A 19,349-nucleotide genomic window follows, 5' to 3' on the forward strand; every position below is an offset into this window, starting at 1 on the left:
TTGTACTTCGTTTATTGTTCTTTTTATAATCTTATAATTGTATTTCAAATACTTATACAACACGCATGGCTCTAACTCGGGAGAGTAATAGAAACAATAGAACAACAAAGCTCACTTGCTTGAATTGCACGACCGATTGGTACATCATACGTTGGAGTAGGCCTCGTACTTGGAAGCTTTGGCAACGGTGCCTCGAAATTAAGAGCCCCAATCACTTGCCTTATCGACGGTCTCGAATTCTGGTCCGGATGAACACACCACAGTCCGACTGTCAACAAACATTCCGTCTCTTTATCATCGAAGCCCACTGATAGTTTCAGGTCAGCCATATCGAGGAACCGTCGGTTTCCGTACAAGTCCCACACCCACGCTACCAATGAAATGCATTTGGGTGCCATATAGCCCATAGTCCAGGCTAAATGTGTCGTTTGCGACCCTTTAGCATGGTCGACTAGTCTAGTTAACTCGAAATCGCCGAGTTTAACGTTGAAACCAGAATCCAACATAATGTTGCTTGCTTTAATATCTCTATGTAGTATGCAATGGTCGCCTTCTTCGTGTAGATAGAACAGAGCCGATGCCAAGCCATGCACGATTTTAAACTTTACATCCCAAGTCAATAAGGGTTTACCTTTAAAAATATGGGAATCCAAGCTTCCATTAGCCACGAACTCGTAAACGAGTATTAGTTTGCCTTTTTCGTGGCACCAACCGACAAGATTCACAGTTCTTGTGCCTCAATCGGCTGATTATTTTCACTTCCGACGCGTATTCCTTGATACCTTGCTTCGAGGCCTTCGAAATCCGTTTAACGGCAACATTGGTATCCAATTCGTCAAGTACGCTTTAAAAACAGCACCAAACTCTCCTTCTCCAAGCTTTTCACCCTTGAAATTAGAGGTCATTTTAGCTATTTGTACCAAGGAAAACTTCTTAGGTCCCTTTCCATTTTGGAAATCACCTTCAAATATGTCCTCATTAACTTTGTTTGCTTTCTTTCTTCTTCTCCTTAATATGAACCAAATGGTACCTATGCCAAAAATCAAAGCACCGGCTCCTCCTAATATTAACCCGATCACCACAGTGTCAATCGTCGAATGAGATTGATGTGAATCTTTCGAGTCGGTCCCATTTTCTGGCACGATACGGGGGCTTGGGCAACCATTGCAGGGCCATGAGCAATGACGTAAGGTACAACCAGCAGTAGGGCATCAGCAGTGGCTGCAGGGCCATGAGCAATGACGTAAGGTACGCCACCAGCAGTGGCTGCAGGGAAACAACGTAAGGAAGCCGCCAACAGTGGTTGCAGGGCCATAAGCAACGACGGTAGGTACACCACCACCACCATGGATGCAGGGCCATGTACAATGACATTGGATGCAGTGCCAGTAGCAGTGGTTGCTGGGCCATTAGCAACGACGCCAAGAGTGACTGCAGGGCCGCATCGAAACAAACTTGATGCAAGCACATTTCATCAATAAAGGGAGTAATCCTTAACACCTTTATATTGAAAATTACTATATATTAGTTATAACATGTTTTTTATAACAATTCATGATAAGTATTCTTGTTATGAAATTAAAGAATACTTAGTATGAACACAACATACACATTGATATTTAAGCATATTAGGATAGTTTATCATATTAAACATGATTACCTTATATACATCAAGGCAGCATCATTATAATCGTTTTATTAGTTCATATGCATTTATTAGCTCTTAAGCTTCATGCATTCTCTTACACATATTATAAGATGATATATTTAGCTCATGACCTTCAATCATAGCTCACATTACCATATTCTTACATGGCAGTAAGGTATTTAGCTCATAACAGCTCAATACCATGGACTTACCTTGTTTCCTTGCACATATAGGTACATTGGAGTGTGATGCACGATGAGGTAGCTTGGTGGATGATTTGGACGTCCTATGCAGCTCACAAACAGCTCACAAAGTACAAGGCAGCTTATGGAACACTAAGGAAAGCTCAATTCAGCTGGAGGAGCTCAAGGATAGCTCAACTCAGCTAGTTGAACTATTTGGAGCTGAGTTGTCAAAAATGATGTCAATGGTAGCTGAATATAGCTGAACGTGTTGTTATGAAGCTCACAAGGATTCGGCTAAGAATCTTGTTCAGAAACATCCCATGCTTGCTAGTTAAGCTCCACACTCAAGCTAGCTTGGAAGGAGACACATGCACGCCCATGATGGAGCACATGACCAGCCATCATTCAATGCACAAGGTTGTACCACAAGGTTCCCTAGAACACCCATGTGCATGCCATATGACCAGCCCCCATGTGCCTTGCATGTGGACTCATTTAGGCGCCAAGATGAAGAGCCTTCTCTCTTTTCGGCCATGCATCATCTCCCATCCAATTTGGCGCCAACATGAAGGGACAGTAGAGCTATTCGGCCAAAGGTTATCAACCTCCATTTAAATTGAAACATCATCTCTATTTTGTAATTAATTATGTCACTATAGGAAGGCACAAGGCTGTCTGAATCCCCTTGTAACCATTCGACCATGCCTCTCCATTTCCTATAAATAGGAAAGCATATTTTATTTGTAACCAGACCATTTTGATTAATATAAGTGAGATTATTCTCTTCCTTAAGTCCTGGTGACTTTTATTGACTTATCAAGTATTATTTTATACTTGTGGCGTTAACCCCCTTTTCTTTTCACCTTGATACTTCTGGTTCCTAGTTCTTATAACTAGTGAGTCAAAGTCCTTAACACCACCCCTTGAAGAACCAATATAAAGTCTGGGTCTTTGCTCTCTATAGCACTGGTTCTTCTTTGAGACTTCTTCAAGATATTATCATCACTACCATCCCTTTGTTTCATAGCCATAACCCATAGCCATTTCAATCATCTTCCGCTTCCATCTCTCATTTAAACAACCCACCTATTCACCCATACGTTTACTACCCTTAACCATCTCTTTTTGAGCCATTCACTTGTGCAGGTTGTTTGCTTCCTTCCTAGATCCAAAATCAATTTGTTAAGGTATAAGTGCCTTACATCAAGTGGTATCAGAGCTATTGGTGGAAGAAAGCAACGTGCAACAAAAAGAAAAAGAAAAATACAAAAAGAAGTGCAAAGTCAAAGAAATCAAGAAAAATCAGAAAACAAAGTGAAGCACTCAAAAGAAAGAAAAATCCAGGACTCAAAAAAGAAGAAAAAAAAAGAAAAGAAGAGAAAGAAATTGAAGCACTCATCAACAATTCTCATTACCAAGCAAGTCAAGTAAGCCGTTTAAATTGATTGTGGTGATAGAAGGTTGTAAAGTGACTTGTGTAAGTAACCCCCTTTTGTTCTTTTCTTTCTATTTCTAAGCCACCCTTTCATTATATTTGTTTTCCCTTCCTACTAACCTTTTTGCAACTGACGCCAAACAAGTAAAATTTACTTGATATAGTCTTGAGTAAAGTTCTCTAGAACTTGAGACAAGAGAATCGAGAAGAAAAAGGCTAGAGAGTGTGTGAGATCAGAAGAGGACAAATAAAAGCCATTAAGTCCTAGAGTTGCAAACACGAGCGGATTGAGTGACATTCAAGTTTCCTTGGAGTGACTTGTGAGGCTTTGTGAGAGTACATTTTGGTAATGTCTTTTACATATCTTACTCTTTTTCTTATTTCACTAACCATGTCTCGAAATCCAAGACGAACCCCTGAAAGAGATGCCCCTAATTTACAAACTCAAGCAATCATGCATGAAATGGCCAGATTGCTAAAATTAGAATTGGAGCCTTCGTATGATCGTATAGACCAATTTGAAGCATCTTTAGGCAATCAAATAGTAAATCGTCCTAGAATGGAAGAAGAATTTGAAGAAGAGGAGGCTGAAGTAACATCAGAAGCACGAAGAGATGCTCATCGAAATCAGAATGACAACTTCAACAACATCAAAGTGACCATTCCTCCATTTCAAGGACGAACTGATCCTGAAGCCTATCTTGATTTGGTAATCAAGATTGAACAAATTTTTTAATGCCAAAATTATACGGAGCAAAAGAATGTCAGGCTTGCTGTTATGGAATTCGTGGATTATGTGTTAGTTTGGTGGGACCAATTAGTGAGTTCCAGAAGACGAAATGGTGAATGTCCCATCAATACGTGGGAAGAAATGAAGGCCATTATGAGAAAAATGTTCGTTCCTACTCATTATCACCGAGATCTTTACCATAAATTACAAAATCTGAAACAAGGAAGCAAGAGCATTGAAGATTATTTCAAAGAAATGGAGATAGCCATGATCCGAGCCAATATTGATGAAGACAGAGACAACCATGGCAAGGATTTTATTTGGCCTAAATTCTGATATTGCTAACCTTGTTGAACTTCAGCATTATGTAGAGGTTGAAGAGATGGTACATGTGGCCATGAAAATTGAAAGACAACTCAAAAGGAAATCCTACACTAAGAGCAGTCCAAGTTCGGCCACCAAATGGAAACAAGAGCCTATTACCTTCAGGAAACCAATTCCAGCACAAGCAAAGGATCATATAGAAGTTACCAAGACTAAACAAGTGGGTAAATCTAGCAAGGGTAAAGAAAAGCAAACCATTACTTTTGAGAGATCCAAAGACATCAAATGTTTCAAATGTTTTGGGAAAATACATGTTGCTAGTCAATTTCCCAATCGAAATGTCATGATGATACTTGACAATGGAGATATTGTATCAGATTCTGACGAGCCTATTTTTGATGAGGAACCTGAAACAAAGCAAGACGAAGAAACTGAAGAAAATGCAGATCATGGTGAAATGCTTGTTTCGAAAATGTGCCTACAATCACAAACATCTCAAGAGGATATTCAAAGAAACAATATTTTCCATACAAGATGCCATGTCAAGGACAAGGTTTGCACAATGATCATCGATGGAGGAAGTTGCACAAACGTCGCCAACACTCTTATGGTTGAAAAACTTGGATTGGCAACATCAAAGCATCCCACTCCATATAAACTCCAATGGCTCAATGAAGGAGGTGAGTTAAACGTTACCAAACAGGTTCTAATTCCTTTTTCAGTTGGTAGGTACAAGGACGAGGTGCTTTGTGACATTGTCCCTATGTATGCTAGCCACATCTTACTTGGAAGACCATGGTAGTATGACAAAAGGGCCATTCATGATTGTTATCACAATCAATACATTTTTAAGAATGATGGACGCAAGGTAACCTTGATGCCTTTGACGCCAAAAGAGGTGCAACAAGATCAGTTGCATATGCGAAAGAGTGTACAAGCATGGCGCAAAGACAAAACCCCAATTAAGAATAAAGAGGAACGAAACATGACACCAAACTTCTTCATAGAGAAACACGATGGTTCAAGGCTAGAAAATAAAGAGGTTCCTACGAAAATTGGTGATGATTGGAATTTAAAGACACAACTCTTCACCAAGGGTTTTAATCACCAAAAGGTAAGTAACCCTTCATTTGAAACCACTTCTCTCCTCACTTTTCAGGACCAATCACGTGAAAGGTCACTTCCAAAAGGGATATCCTTAAAGGAAGATCACTCTCAAAAGGTACATGTTGGTAAATCAAATTCCAAAGAAAGGCCAAAAGGGAAATCTTATGAAATGATACCTAATGGAAGAACATAACCGTTCAAATGATGTTTTCCTTTAGCAAGGAGACGTGAAGTTATGCAAGGACAGAATGAACTTGATTTGAGGACAAATCGCCTTAAAGAATGAGGGATAATGCAAGCACGTTTTCATCAATAAAGGGAGTACTCTTTAACACCTTTATATTGAAATTATATATTGGACGTCCTATGCAGCTCACAAATAGCTCACAAAGTACAAGGCAACTCATGGAACACTAAGGAAAGCTCAATTCAGCTGGAGGAGCTCAATGATAGCTAAACTCAGCTAGTTGAACTATTTGGAGCTGAGTTGTCAAAAATGATGTCAATGGTAGCTGAATATAGATGAACGTGTTGTTATGAAGCTCACAAGGATTCGGCTAAGAAGCTTGTTCACAAACAGCCCATGCTTGCTAGTTAAGCTCCACACTCAAGCTAGCTTGGAAGGAGACACATGTACGCCCATGATGGAGCACATGACCAACCATCATTCAATGCACAAGGCTGTACCACAAGGTTCCCTAGAACACCATGTGCATGCCATATGACCAGCCCCCATGTGCCTTGCATGTGGACTCATTTAGGCGCCAAGATGAAGAGCCTTCTCTCTATTCGGCCATGCATCATCTCCCATCAAATTTGGCGCCAACATGAAGGGACACTAGAGCTATTCGGCCAAGGGTTATCACCCTCCATTTAAACTGAAACATCATCTCTATTTTGTAATTAATTATGTCACTATAGGAAGGCACAAGGCTGGCCGAATCCCCTTGTAACCATTCGGTCATGCCTCTCCATTTCCTATAAAAAAGGAAAGCATATTTCATTTGTAATCAGACCATTTTGATTAATATAAGTGAGATTATTCTCTTCCTTAAGTCCTGGTGACTTTTATCGACTTATCAAGTATTATTTTATACTTGTGGCGTCAACCCCTTTTCTTTTCACCTTGATACTTCTGGTTCCTAGTTCTTATAACTAGTGGGTCAAAGTCCTTAACACCACCCCTTGAAGAACCAATATAAAGTCTGGGTCGTTGCTCTCTATAGCACTGGTTCTTCTTTGAGACTTCTTCAAGATATTATCCTCACTACCATCCCTTTGTTTCATAGCCATAACCCATAGTCATTTCAATCATCTTCCGCTTCCATCTCTCATTTAAACAGCCCACCTATTCACCCATACGTTTATATCACCCTTAACCATCTCTTTTTGAGCCATTCACTTGTGTAGGTTGTTTGCTTCCTTCCTAGATCCACAATCAATTTGTTAAGATACAAGTGCCTTACATCAAAACTGTTAGCTGATGGTGCGGATTGCGCACACATAGGAGGGAACAAAGCTAAACCTATCAAACAAAAAGTTAATGAACCGATCATCGGTAAATTTGTCAAATGGCAACTAATCTGCGATCACAAGATGCTCAAGTTAATGTTTGCAATGCAATGGGAATACTTATTATGCAAATTTCAACATTACGCATTTGAAGTTAAACTTTTATTGATATATCTTCTCATCTCGGCCCCTCCCTTCCCTTGAACCATGGATTTTTTTTATTATTAAACAAAAATAATTTTATTTTAAAATATTATCATAGTTATGTGATGTAAATTCTCTTTGTTTGATCCAAGATAATTAAAAGAATTTACTGAAAATAGATGAACAAAGGAAAGTATTTTCCAAAACATATTTTAAAACCAAATATCTACATAATATAATTGCTTAAAAATTAATACAATAAATATAAAATTAACTTAATATATATTAGGAAGACTCTTAACTTACCGTAGTAATAGAGCTAAGAAAAAAATAGAAGTTACCTATGATTACGACTATGACAACTAACAATAAATTTACACATTTACTACCCGCTAATGAGCGAGTAAACATTCGACTTAAATTATCGTTAATTTTTTAATAAAAATTTGTAAGTTTGAAATATATGAATAATTGAGTGACTATCTTATAATTTTTAATAATTGAAGACTTAACAAAATATTATCTTATAATTAAGAGATCATTTTATAACTTTTTAATAGTTATATAACTTAACAAAACATTGCCTCATTGATGTACTTTATCCATAATTAAATAACTTAATAGATAAAATTAAAAGATAAAATAATTAAATTACAATTTTTATAATTAAGTAATTAATAATGTAGTTTAAGAAAATTTGAAATGAATGCTGTGGTGTTAGTCTAGAACATTCCATATCTTACCAGGAAAAAAATCTTAAAATACGGCATATTTCTTAAAATCTTTTCGATACAAAACCCTAAACCCTAGAAACGTCTTTCTCCTCGCATTTCAATATCAGCTTCACGAAGAACTTAGAATAGATCCTCCCCGGCTCTCGGTTAGTTATAGCCATGGCTACGGCAGCTTTGCTCCGTTCATTTCGACGCCGTGATGCCGTCTCTGCGCCTCTCTCCGTTTATTGATGCGTAAGTTTCTAATCCTTTTCTGTTCGCTTTGGAACTTTTCATGTTCGGTTTAGGTGATTTGTTTGATTCATCTGTATTACCTGGTGTTATATATTCTGTTTGGCTTTCGGTAAAGTTGAGGGAATAGGGAATTTAGCCTGATATTTTTAGTTGTTGTATCTTATGATATGATATGAAGGATACTAAAAACAACCATTTTTTCCCAGTAGTTTTAAGTGGACATGTTTTGATTTCTGGATTGTCTCTTATAACGTGAGCTTTGTTCTCCAACTAGAGTCAAAGACGATTATGTGTGAGATTCAGCTATTTTGTGAATGATTATTGCAGTTAGTTTGTTCAGTACAAGAATAGGATTCCCATCTGAATGAAATGCAATGAGATGATGCCTATGCTTAATTTGTTGTTGTGCAGCTTACTAGCAATGGCAAGTCCTCAGTAGGAATTAATTGGAGATGTTTTTCGAGAGCTTTCAGGTAAGGTTGATTTGATATATTCTCATTATTGTTTATTTGTAGTAAATTTGTTATTTGCTCAATGTAACTTTCTTGTTATTCCTTTGAAGCAGTTCAAAACATGTTGGTAATGATGTCATTTGGTATTGATTTGAGGACAACCAACTCTTGTGTTGCTGTCATGGAGGGGAAGGTAAGAATTAAACTAGTGTGACTGATAGGCTTAATGATTTCGTTGTTAGCTTTGGACAGTGAAGTCATTCTGTGATTATATCTGATTGAGTCTGTTATTGTATTCAGAATCCCAAGGATATTAAGAACTCTGAAGGTGCAAGGACCACACCGTCTGTTGTTGCCTTCAACCAAAAGGGAGAGTTACATGTTGGCACCCCTGCAAAACGTTAGGCAGTGACCAATCCAACTAATACACTATTTGGTACCAAGCGTCTGATTGGTAGATGATATGATGATCCCCAGACAGCAAAAGAAATGGGAATGGTTCCTTTCAAGATTGTGAAGGCTCCCAATGGAGATGCCTGGGTCGAAGCAAATGGGCAGCAATATTCTCCTAGTCAAGTTGGGGCATTTATTTTGACCAAGATGAAGGAAACTGCCGAGGCTTACCTGGGAAAGAGTGTTTCTAATGCTGTTATCACTGTTCCAGCTTAATTCAATGATGCTCAGAGACAAGCGCAACTAAGGATGCTGGTAGAATTGCAGGCCTTGATGTTCAGAGAATAATCAACGAGCCTACAGCAGCTGCCCTTTCATATGGAATGAACAACAAGGAGGGTCTCATTGCAATCGTCGATCTTTGTGGTGGAACATTTGATATTTCAATTTTGGAGATCTCTAATGGTGTCTTTGAGGTACACATATTTTTCTATTCTAAGAGGGTTTGTTTTCAGTATGCTTAGGCTAATTATATTAATATATCTCTTATCCAGGTCAAAGCAACAAATGGTTATACTTTCTTGGGAGGTGAAGACTTCGACAATACCTTGCTGGATTTCTTGGTGAGCGAATTCAAGAAAACCGAGGGAATTGATCTTTCAAGGGATATACTTACTCTCCAGAGGCTTCAGGAAGCGGCTGAGAAGACTAAAATTGAACTCTCATCTGCATCACAGACTGAAATCAACCAGCCATTTATAACAGCTGATGCATCCGGGGCAAAACACTTGAATATCACATTGACCAGATCAAAGTTAGAGTCTTTGGTAAATCACTTGATTGAGAGGACCAAGGCTCCATGTAAGAATTGTTTGATGAGGTTCTGTTGGAGGGATGACTCGTGTTTCAAAAGTTCAAGAAGTTGTCAGGCATCTTTGGGAGGAGTCCGAGCAAAGGTGTCAATCCTGAGCAGTTGCTATGGGAGCTGCGATTCAGGGTGGCATACATCGAGGTGATGTTAAAGAGTTGTTTCTGCTTGATGTCACTCTTTCATTTGGTATCAAGACACTTGGCGGTATATTCACAAGGCTAATCAACCGGAACACAACCATTCCCACCAAGAGAAGTCAGGTTTGCCTTCTGTGCAATTGTTTGCATTTTTCTTAGACATTTTATATGTATTAGTCGTTGAGACATGATAAGTAGTTTGCTGTTTTTTATGCAACTACAGTCTAATTGCTTCCTGATTTATTGTTTACAAATGTTATCCTTTTTTTTCCGTATTTGATGGGGTTCCTTTTTTTCAGGTGTTCTCCACTGCAGCTGATAACCAGACTCAAGTAAGCATTAAGGTACTTCAAGGTGAGCGTTAAATGGCTGCCAACAATAAGATGTTGGGTGAGTTCGACTTGGTCGGCATTCCACCTGCTCCTAGTGGCATGCCACATATTGAAGTGACTTTTGACATTGATGCCAATGGTATTGTGACCGTCTCTGCCAAGGATAAGGCCACCGGGAAAGAACAGCAGATTACCATCCGGTCGTCTCTGCCGAGTTGCATGCTCAGAAGGACCAACAAAGAAAAGCTTTGATCGATATCAAAAACAATGCAGACACTACCATCTATAGTGTGGAGAAAGCTTGAACGAGTACAGAGACAAAGTTCCTAGTGAAGTTGGAAAAGCAATAGAGGATGCTGTCGCCAATTTGAGTAAGGCAATGGAAGGAGAGAGAATGTGGAGGATATTAAAGCCAAAATCGATGCAGCAAACAAGGCAGTCTCAAAGATCAGGGAACACATGTCTGGTGGTTCTTGTGGTGCCCAAGGTGGTTCTTCCGGAGGTGCTCAGGGTGGTGAGCAGGCGCAAGAGGCAGGGAGGTGAAAAAGTGAGTGATTAGGCAATGATTCGCTTAGTTGTTTCCCCTTATTCTTCGAACGATAAAAGCAGTTTTGTATCTAAATGAACAAAAAGGTTGAATGTAGGCTAGAATAATGAGGTTCACTGCTTTTTCCGAGTTTATTCATTAAACAAATATATATCTGCAAGTGAATCGTGGATATGAGTTTGAAGTGTGTTGGGTTGAAGCTTCGTGGTTCCAGCAACTGGGTCCCCACAACATCATTTCTGGCTAATTCCAGCACTGTAGATTCTCCACCCCTTTTTTGTTTGTTTTATACTACATAAAATATCACTGATAATAAACGGTAGTGCCACCCAATACTTGGGGGAAATGATTCCATCTTGTTTTCAAACGTGTCTTCCCATACGTACATTATAAGAAACTTGCATATACAACAAAAACTAAGTTCTGCATATAACATATATATCTGAATCATCACTTCGAATAGGGCTTCCAAATCCCATACTGGCAGTCAGTTTTCATCAACGTCGTCTCTTAAGCAAAGGCAGATGACAAGAGATGCTAACCTTCTCTAGACACGGCAATGGTTAACCCGGAACCGAGCGCATGCATTGGAATCACACTTTTGCTTTATTAGGTGGTTGCTCCAATATATGTAATGTTCACAAGCCAAGGCTGTTGCCGCCTCTCAGCGTATGACCCCAAAGAGGCTGACGCCGGTATTCCAGTCTGTTTCCATATACCACGCTTGCATGCCACCAACCAATAAACAAAAGATAGGATGGTAGATGCCTCGGAGAAAAAATTGAGTACCAGGGTTCCAACCCCATCTCAAGCACCGGATTTCCCCAAAACCACACCTCACAAGGTTCGGAAATGAATAACCAATCCTTCAATCCGAGCTTTTAAGACTGTCTGTCATCTGCATCGTAATCACTTCCTGAAGAAGACCCAGAATCCGAATCTGCAAATGATAACCTATCAAGATAAGAATTTCTTCCCGCAGTTCTTTTGGCTTGTTATTTTTTTCAGAAACCATCATTCTGATATTCGAAAGAGGGTTGAGTAATACCACTTGAAGATGATGAACCACTGCTCGAGCTGCTGGGGTCACTAGAACTGCTACTAGCACGATCGTTGTCCTTCTCAATCTCGACGGGTGGGAAACTACTCATTAGCATTTCATCCCCAATATCTACATCTTCCTCGCCAGCATCCGCTTTCTTGGGTTTCTTCATCTCCACTGGAGCTTCAATTTTCTTCATAGTTATCTCCCCCTGTATTTTCCACCATTTTTCGGTCAGACAAAACATAATATCCAAACATTAATGCAATGAAGTAAACAAATTATCAACCATTCATCAAGCAATCAAATATGTGTTTACCCTATCGGTGCCATTAGATACCACATTGTTCGCCAACAATGCTTGCCGCCTTATCTTGCTGGCCATCTTCTTGTAATTAGTGACGAATCGATCCAACTCCCACAGTGTTTCAGTATCCATTGCCTCGATATCAAGTTCAATCTCATCCCCATCCTGGCTCAAATGCCCATTCCTCTTCCTTATAATCTGAACCACGTTATCCATCTTCTCTTGCGGCAAGCTCTGCAATCCCATTCCCAACCTATGCTTCTCTTGCCATCTTCTCTTGCGGCAACCTATGCTTCGGAAACTTAGCTTTGCGGGCATATTGCAGCTGATTCGTTCAGTCCTATATGGTATTTACAATTTTTGGCGAAGGCAACTTGTGTTGCCGAAGGTGGTGGTGGAGCGAGTTAACCAGCTTTGTATGAGGTATTTTTGGAAGGGTAGTGATGTGGCTGGTTCGGGGGCGAGAGTAGGATGGAGTCAGGTTTGCACTCCTAAATCTGAAGGCGGGTTGGGGTTGTTGAATTTAGTGGGTTGGAATAAGGTGTGCCTGGTTCAATTGCTGAGGAAGCTGTTTGAGGATGAGGGGTCATTGTGGGTTGCTTGGGTTCGTACGTATATCGTCAAGGACGTTAATTTATGGAGTTTTGTGTCGAAAGGGATGGTGAGTTGGAGCTTGAGGAGGATCTTTGCTTTGAGGGAGGAGGTAGTTCGGGTCTTTGGTTTGGTGAGGTTCCAAGGAGTTACTCGAGCTCGTGAGATTTGGGAGGAAATGAGAACGTGGGGGCAGAAGGTTGCTTGGAAAAGACTTGTGTGGTTCCCGCTGCATGTTCTGAGGCACGCAATCATAGTGTGGATGGCTACATGTTGCCGATGCATGATCGCTTGGTACGCATGGGGGTTTTGGTCCGGAGAGAGTGAGTGATGTGTGGGGAGGAGAGTGAATCTCACACCACCTATTTTTTGGTTGTTCCTTCTCGATGGATGTTTGGAGTGTGATACTTGGCAGGTGTGGGATATTCAGCCCTTTTTTGGGTTGGGATCGGAAGGTAGAATGGACATGTGCGAATGCAAGAGGTAAGTCGTTTTGTGCCATGATCTTTAAACTTGCTTGGACTGCATTCTTATATTTTGTTTGGGAGGAACGTAATAGGGGTTTTTTCAGAATCTACAATTGTCTAGAAATGGTATTCTTTGTTTTACTGCCGAGATTGTACAGGTAAAGATTAATAGTATTTGTAAAGATAGGCAGGTTCTCCAAGTGTGTAGTGCTTGGGGAGTTTGTTCTCGAGTATCTAGTTTTGATAGGTGATTGTATTGGTTTTCTTTAGATATAATACATACATTTTATCCAAGAAAAAAAAAATTCTGTAGCAACTTTTTCTTCTTGAAAAATGAGAAAACTCATAGAAGCATTGTTTTTGTTGTTGTTGTTGTTGTAACGGCTTAAGGCTTTATCATTTTTATCATCCCAACTATGCCGGAGATGGTTTATGAATCCGATGCATACGTATTGGACAACGCGATCCAACTCACCGGTTCAAATGGAGACGTTGACGGTGTTGGTCGAGCCACTTATTACAAACCAATGCACCTTTGGGACAACTCATCTTGGTATCTCACACTTGCATATTTCACCACTCATTTCTCATTCTCCATCGATTCCTCCTCCCAAGGCGGCATGTCTGGTGACGGGCTCACGTTTTTCCTCGCTCCCAATGGCTCAAAATCCCCCCCGACTCCGGAGGCGGTTGCTTGGGACTTCAAAGTTGCTACCCGGAGTCAGGCATCAACGGCTCTAGTTTTGTTGCGGTGGAGTTTGATACGTCCGGGATCTCAGATCACGTCGGTATTGATATCAACAATGTCACAACTTCCCTCAAGGCCGTCCAGTGGCGGTGGAATGACGTTGAAGATGGGGGACAGGTTTATGCTTTCATCAGCTACAACTTTAGTACGAAGAACCTGAGTGTTCATTTACTTGATGCTGATGATTCTACTGCTCATATTCACTTACTCTCTCCACAACACTGGATCTTAGCCTATATTTAACCGAATGGGTCACTTTTGGCTTCTCAGGATCCGCCGCGGCCACCGGAGAAGATTCGAACGAGATGCACTCTATTTATTCCTGGAATTTCAGCTCAAGCTTACAAGTTTCCAGGCCCTTACCAATCCTCCTCCAACAGAAGCACCTGCAGCGGCAAAAATCCCAAGAAGGAAGAGCAGGTCATGGCTATGGGTAGTTCTAGCCATTGCTGGTGCCATTTCTGCTTTGATCCCAGGTCTCGGTTCGGTTTGGTTTTTCTGCAGGAGAAGGAAGTACATCAGCAGGGAAGATGGGGCCATTTCTGTCAATGTAGAAATGGAAATGGTGACCGCACCTAGGCAGTTTTCCTACAAGAAACTAAGACTTGCAACCGGTAATTTTTCCGACGAAGGTTTGCTCGGGAGGGCGGTTTCGGGAAGGTTTATTTAGGCTTCTTGATGGATATGAATTGCAATGTTGCTGTCAAAAGAATTACCCCGGATTCTCGACAAGGTGTGAAAGAGTACGTATCGGAAGTTAAAATTATTAGCATGGTTGCGACACAGAAATTTGGCCCAACTCATTGGTTGGTGCCATGACAATAACGAATTCCTCATCGTGTACGAGTTCCTTCCCAATAAGAGCCTCGATTACCATCTACACAGAGAGCCATGCTTGTTGACATGGGATAAAAGGTACAAAATCGCTATGGGATTGGCCTCGGCGTTGTTGTATCTGCAGGAAGAATGTGACCAGTGCGTGCTGCATCGAGACATCAAGTCAAGTAATGTTCTGTTGGATTTGAGTTTCAACGCCAAGCTCGGTGACTTTGGGCTGGCTAGGCTTGTTGAACATGGACAAGGGTCTCGAACAACTAAATTTATGCTCGGAACTGACGGTTATATCGCCCCCGAGTGTCTCGACACACACAGAGCCGTCAAGGAATCCGACATATACAGCTTTGGTATCGTCATCTTAGAGATAGCCTCTGGGAAGAAGGCCATTGCTGCACACGAAAGGCGTAGCAAGAAAAGCAGGACAAAACTGGTGGAATGGGTTTGGGAACTGTATGGGAAAGAGAGTCTTGTAGATGTTGCAGACCAACGCTTGTATGGCAATTACGACATGGAACAAATGGAACGGTTGCTCTTAGTCGGGCTGGCTTGTGCTCATCCAGGCTATTTCGCCCGCCCGTCGATAACGCAGGTTATCGACATACTCGGTTTCAAAGCTCCATGCCCCATGATATGGCTTGTATGGCAAGCACATTTTCATCAATAAATGGAGTACTCTTTAACACCTTTATATTGAAATTACTATATATTAGTTATATACTACCTTTTATAATACAATTCATGATAAGTATTCTTGTTATGAAGTTAAAGAATAACTTAGTATGAACACAACATGCACATTGATATTTAAGCATATTAGGATATTTTTATCATATTAAACATGTTTACCTTATATACATCAAGGCAACATCATTATAATTCATTTTATTAGTTCATATGCATTCATATTAGTTCTTAAGCTTCATGCATTATCTTACACATATTATGAGATGATATATTTAGCTCATGACCTTCAATCAAAGCTCACATTACCATATTCTTACATGACAGCAAGGTATTTAGCTCATAACAGCTCCATACCATGGACTTACCTTGTTTCCTTGCACATATAGGTACATTGGAGTGTGATGCACGATGAGGTAGCTTGGTGGATGATTTGGACGTCTTATGCAGCTCACAAACAGCTCACAAAGTAAAAGGCAGCTCATGGAACACTAAGGAAAGCTCAATTCAGCTGGAGGAGCTAAAAATAGCTAAACTCATCTAGTTGAACTATTTGGAGCTGAGTTGTCAAAAATGATGTCAATGGTAGCTGAATATAGCTGAACGTGTTGTTATGAAGCTCACAAGGATTCGGCTAAGAAGCTTGTTCATAAACAGCCAATGCTTGCTAGTTAAGCTCCACACTCAAGCTAGCTTGGAAGGAGACACATGCACGCCCATGATGGAGCACATGACCAACCATCATTCAATGCACAAGGTTGTACCACAAGGTTCCCTAGAACACCCATGTGCATGCCATATGACCAGCCCCCATGTGCCTTGCATATGGACTTATTTAGGCGCCAAGATGAAGAGCCTTCTCTCTATTCGGCCATGCATCATCTCCCATCAAATTTGGCGCCAACATGAAGGGACACTAGAGCTATTCGGCCAAAGGTTATCACCCTTCATTTAAACTGAAACATCATCTCTATTTTGTAATTAATTATGTCACTATAGGAAGGCACAAGGCTGTCTGAATCCCCTTGTAACCATTCGGCCATGTCTCTCCATTTCCTATAAATAGGAAAGCATATTTCATTTGTAATCAGACCATTTTGATTAATATAAGTGAGATCATTCTCTTCCTTAAGTCCTTGTGACTTTTATCGACTTATCAAGTATTATTTTATACTTGTGGCGTTAACCCCCTTTTCTTTTCACCTTGATACTTCTGGTTCCTAGTTCTTATAACTAGTGAGTCAAAGTCCTTAACACCACCCCTTGAAGAAGCAATATAAAGTCTGGGTCTTTGCTCTCTATAGCACTGGTTCTTCTTTGAGACTTCTTCAAGATATTATCCTCACTACCATCCCTTTGTTTCATAGCCATAACCCATAGTCATTTCAATCATCTTTCGCTTCCATATCTCATTTAAACAGCCCACCTATTCACTCATACGTTTACCACCCTTAACCATCTCTTTTTGAGTCATTCACTTGTACAGGTTGTTTTTTCCTTCCTAGATCCACAATCAATTTGTTAAGATATAAGTGTCTTACATCAAGTGGTATCAGAGCTATTGGTGGAAGAAAGCAACGTGCAACAACAACAAAAAGAAAAATACAAAAAGAAGTGCAAAGTCAAAGAAATCAAGAAAAATCAGAAAACAAAGTGAAACACTCAAAAGAAAGAAAAATCCAGCACTCAAAAAGAAGAAAAGCAAAGAAAAGAAGAGAAAGAAGTTGAATCACTCATCAACAATTCTCATTATCAAGCAAGTAAAGTAAGTCGTTTAAATTGATTGTGGTGATAGAAGCTTTTAAAGTGACTTGTGTAAGTAACCCCCTTTTGTTCTTTTCTTTCTATTTCTAAGCCACCCTTTCATTATATTTGTTTTCCCTTCCTACTAACCTTTTTGCAACCGACGCCAAACAAGTAAAATTTACTTGATATAGTCTTGAGTAAAGTTCTCTAGAACTTGAGACAAGAGAATCGAGAAGAAAAAGGCTAGAGAGTGTGTGAGATAAGAAGAGGACAAATAAAAGCCATTAAGTCCTAGAGTTGCAAACACGAGCGGATTGAGTGACATTCAAGTTTCCTTGGAGTGACTTGCGAGGCTTTGTGAGAGTACATTTTGGTAATGTCTTTTACACATCTTACTCTTTTTCTTATTTCACTAACCATGTCTCGAAGTCCAGGACGAACCCCTGAAAGAGATGCCCCTAATTTACAAACTCAAGCAATCATGCATGAAATGGCCAGATTGCTAAAATTAGAATTGGAGCCTTCGTATGATCGTATAGACCAATTTGAGGCATCTTTAGGCAATCGAAGAGTAAATCGTCCTAGAATGAAAGAAGAATTTGAAGAAGAGGAGGCTGAAGTAACATCAGTAGCACGAAGAGATGCTTATCGAAATCAGAATGACAACTTCAGCAATATCAAAGTGACCATTCCTCCATTTCAAGGACGAACTGATCCTGAAGCCTATCTTGATTTGGTAATCAAGATTGAACACATTTTTTAATGCCAAAATTATACGGAGAAAAAGAATGTCAGGCTTGCTGCTATGGAATTCGTGGATTATGTGTTAGTTTGGTGGGACCAATTAGTGAGTTCCAGAAGACGAAATGGTGAACGTCCCATCAATACGTAGGAAGAAAGAAGGCCATTATGAGAAAAATGTTCGTTCCTACTCATTATCACCGAGATCTTTACCATAAATTACAAAATCTGAAACAAGGAAGCAAGAGCGTTGAAGATTATTTCAAAGAAATGGAGATAGCCATGATCCGAGCCAATATTGATGAAGACAGAGAAACAACCATGGCAAGGTTTTTATCTAGCCTAAATTCTGATATTGCTAACCTTGTTGAACTTCAGCATTATGTAGAGATTGAAGAGATGGTACATGTGGCCATGAAAATTGAAAGACAACTCAAAAGGAAATCCTACACTAAGAGCAGTCCAAGTTCGGCCACCAAATGGAAACAAGAGCCTATTACCTTCAGGAAACCAATTCCAGCACAAACAAAGGATCATATAGAAGTTACCAAGACTAAACAAGTGGGTGAATCTAGTAAGGGTAAAAAAAAGCAAACCAGTACTTTTGAGAGATCCAAAGACATCAAATGTTTCAAATATTTTGGGAAAAGACATGTTGCTAGTCAATTTCCCAATTGAAATGCCATGATGATACTTGACAATGGAGATATTGTATCAGATTCTGACGAGCCTATTTTTGATGAGGAACCTGAAACAAAGCAAGACGAAGAAACTAAAGAAAATGCAGATCATGGTGAAATGCTTGTTTCGAAAAGATGCCTACAATCACAAACATCCCAAGAGGATATTCAAAGAAACAATATTTTCCATACAAGATGCCATGTCAAGGACAAGGTTTGCACAATGATCATCGATGGAGGAAGTTGCACAAACGTCGCCAGCACTCTTATGGTTGAAAAACTTGAATTGGCAACATCAAAGCATCCCACTCCATATAAACTTCAATGTCTCAATGAAGGAGGTGAGTTAAACGTTACCAAACATGTTCTAATTCCTTTTTCAGTTGGTAGGTACAAGGATGAGGTACTTTGTGACATTGTCCCTATGCATGCTAGCCACATCTTACTTGGAAGACCATGGTAGTATGACAAAAGGGCCATTCATGATTGTTATCACAATCAATACATTTTTAAGCATGATGGTCGCAAGGTAACCTTGATGCCTTTGACGCCAAAAGAGGTGCAACAAGATCAGTTGCATATGCAAAAGAGTGTACAAGCATGGCGCAAAGACAAAACCCCAATAAAGAATGAAGAGGAACGAAACATGACACCAAACTTCTTCATAGAGAAACACGATGGTTCAAGGCTAGAAAATGAAGAGGTTCCTACGAAAATTGGTGAT

The 19,349-nt window shown here is 39.9% G+C and overlaps 1 protein-coding gene and 3 pseudogenes across 1 annotated transcript; 2 read left to right on the forward strand and 2 right to left on the reverse strand.

The window, feature by feature from the left end:
- Positions 1–71: 71 nt before the first annotated feature.
- Positions 72–1,613, reverse strand: LOC120129308 (annotated as a pseudogene).
- A 6,248-nt stretch (positions 1,614–7,861) lies between these two features.
- LOC120129363 lies at positions 7,862–10,957 on the forward strand (annotated as a pseudogene).
- A 233-nt stretch (positions 10,958–11,190) lies between these two features.
- On the reverse strand, positions 11,191–12,410 carry LOC120129365 (transcription factor GTE7-like). Its single transcript, XM_039146884.1, has 3 exons — positions 12,147–12,410; positions 11,834–12,038; positions 11,191–11,725 (listed from the first exon to the last, which is right to left on the reverse strand). The coding sequence occupies exons 1-3, from the start codon at positions 12,378–12,380 to the stop codon at positions 11,667–11,669; spliced, it is 498 nt and encodes a 165-aa protein (XP_039002815.1). The 5' UTR covers positions 12,381–12,410; the 3' UTR covers positions 11,191–11,666.
- Positions 12,411–12,423: 13 nt separating this feature from the next.
- Positions 12,424–15,441, forward strand: LOC120129309 (annotated as a pseudogene).
- Positions 15,442–19,349: the final 3,908 nt, after the last annotated feature.

This window comes from Hibiscus syriacus, unplaced genomic scaffold (genome assembly GCF_006381635.1).
Source record: "Hibiscus syriacus cultivar Baekdansim isolate YM2019G1 unplaced genomic scaffold, ASM638163v2 tig00110485_pilon, whole genome shotgun sequence".
In the NCBI taxonomy this organism is placed as follows: domain Eukaryota; kingdom Viridiplantae; phylum Streptophyta; class Magnoliopsida; order Malvales; family Malvaceae; genus Hibiscus; species Hibiscus syriacus.

What these genes read in the sequence shown, in the direction of transcription:
- LOC120129365 (XM_039146884.1), bottom strand. Translation starts at nt 12,380, where the DNA reads ATGGGATTGCAGAGCTTGCCGCAAGAGAAGATGGATAACGTGGTTCAG. An exon ending in TATCTAATGGCACCGATAGG is followed by an intron (nt 12,039 to 12,146) that starts GTAAACACATAT and finishes TGGAAAATACAG; the next exon opens with GGGGAGATAACTATGAAGAA. An exon ending in TGGTTCATCATCTTCAAGTG is followed by an intron (nt 11,726 to 11,833) that starts GTATTACTCAAC and finishes TATCATTTGCAG; the next exon opens with ATTCGGATTCTGGGTCTTCT.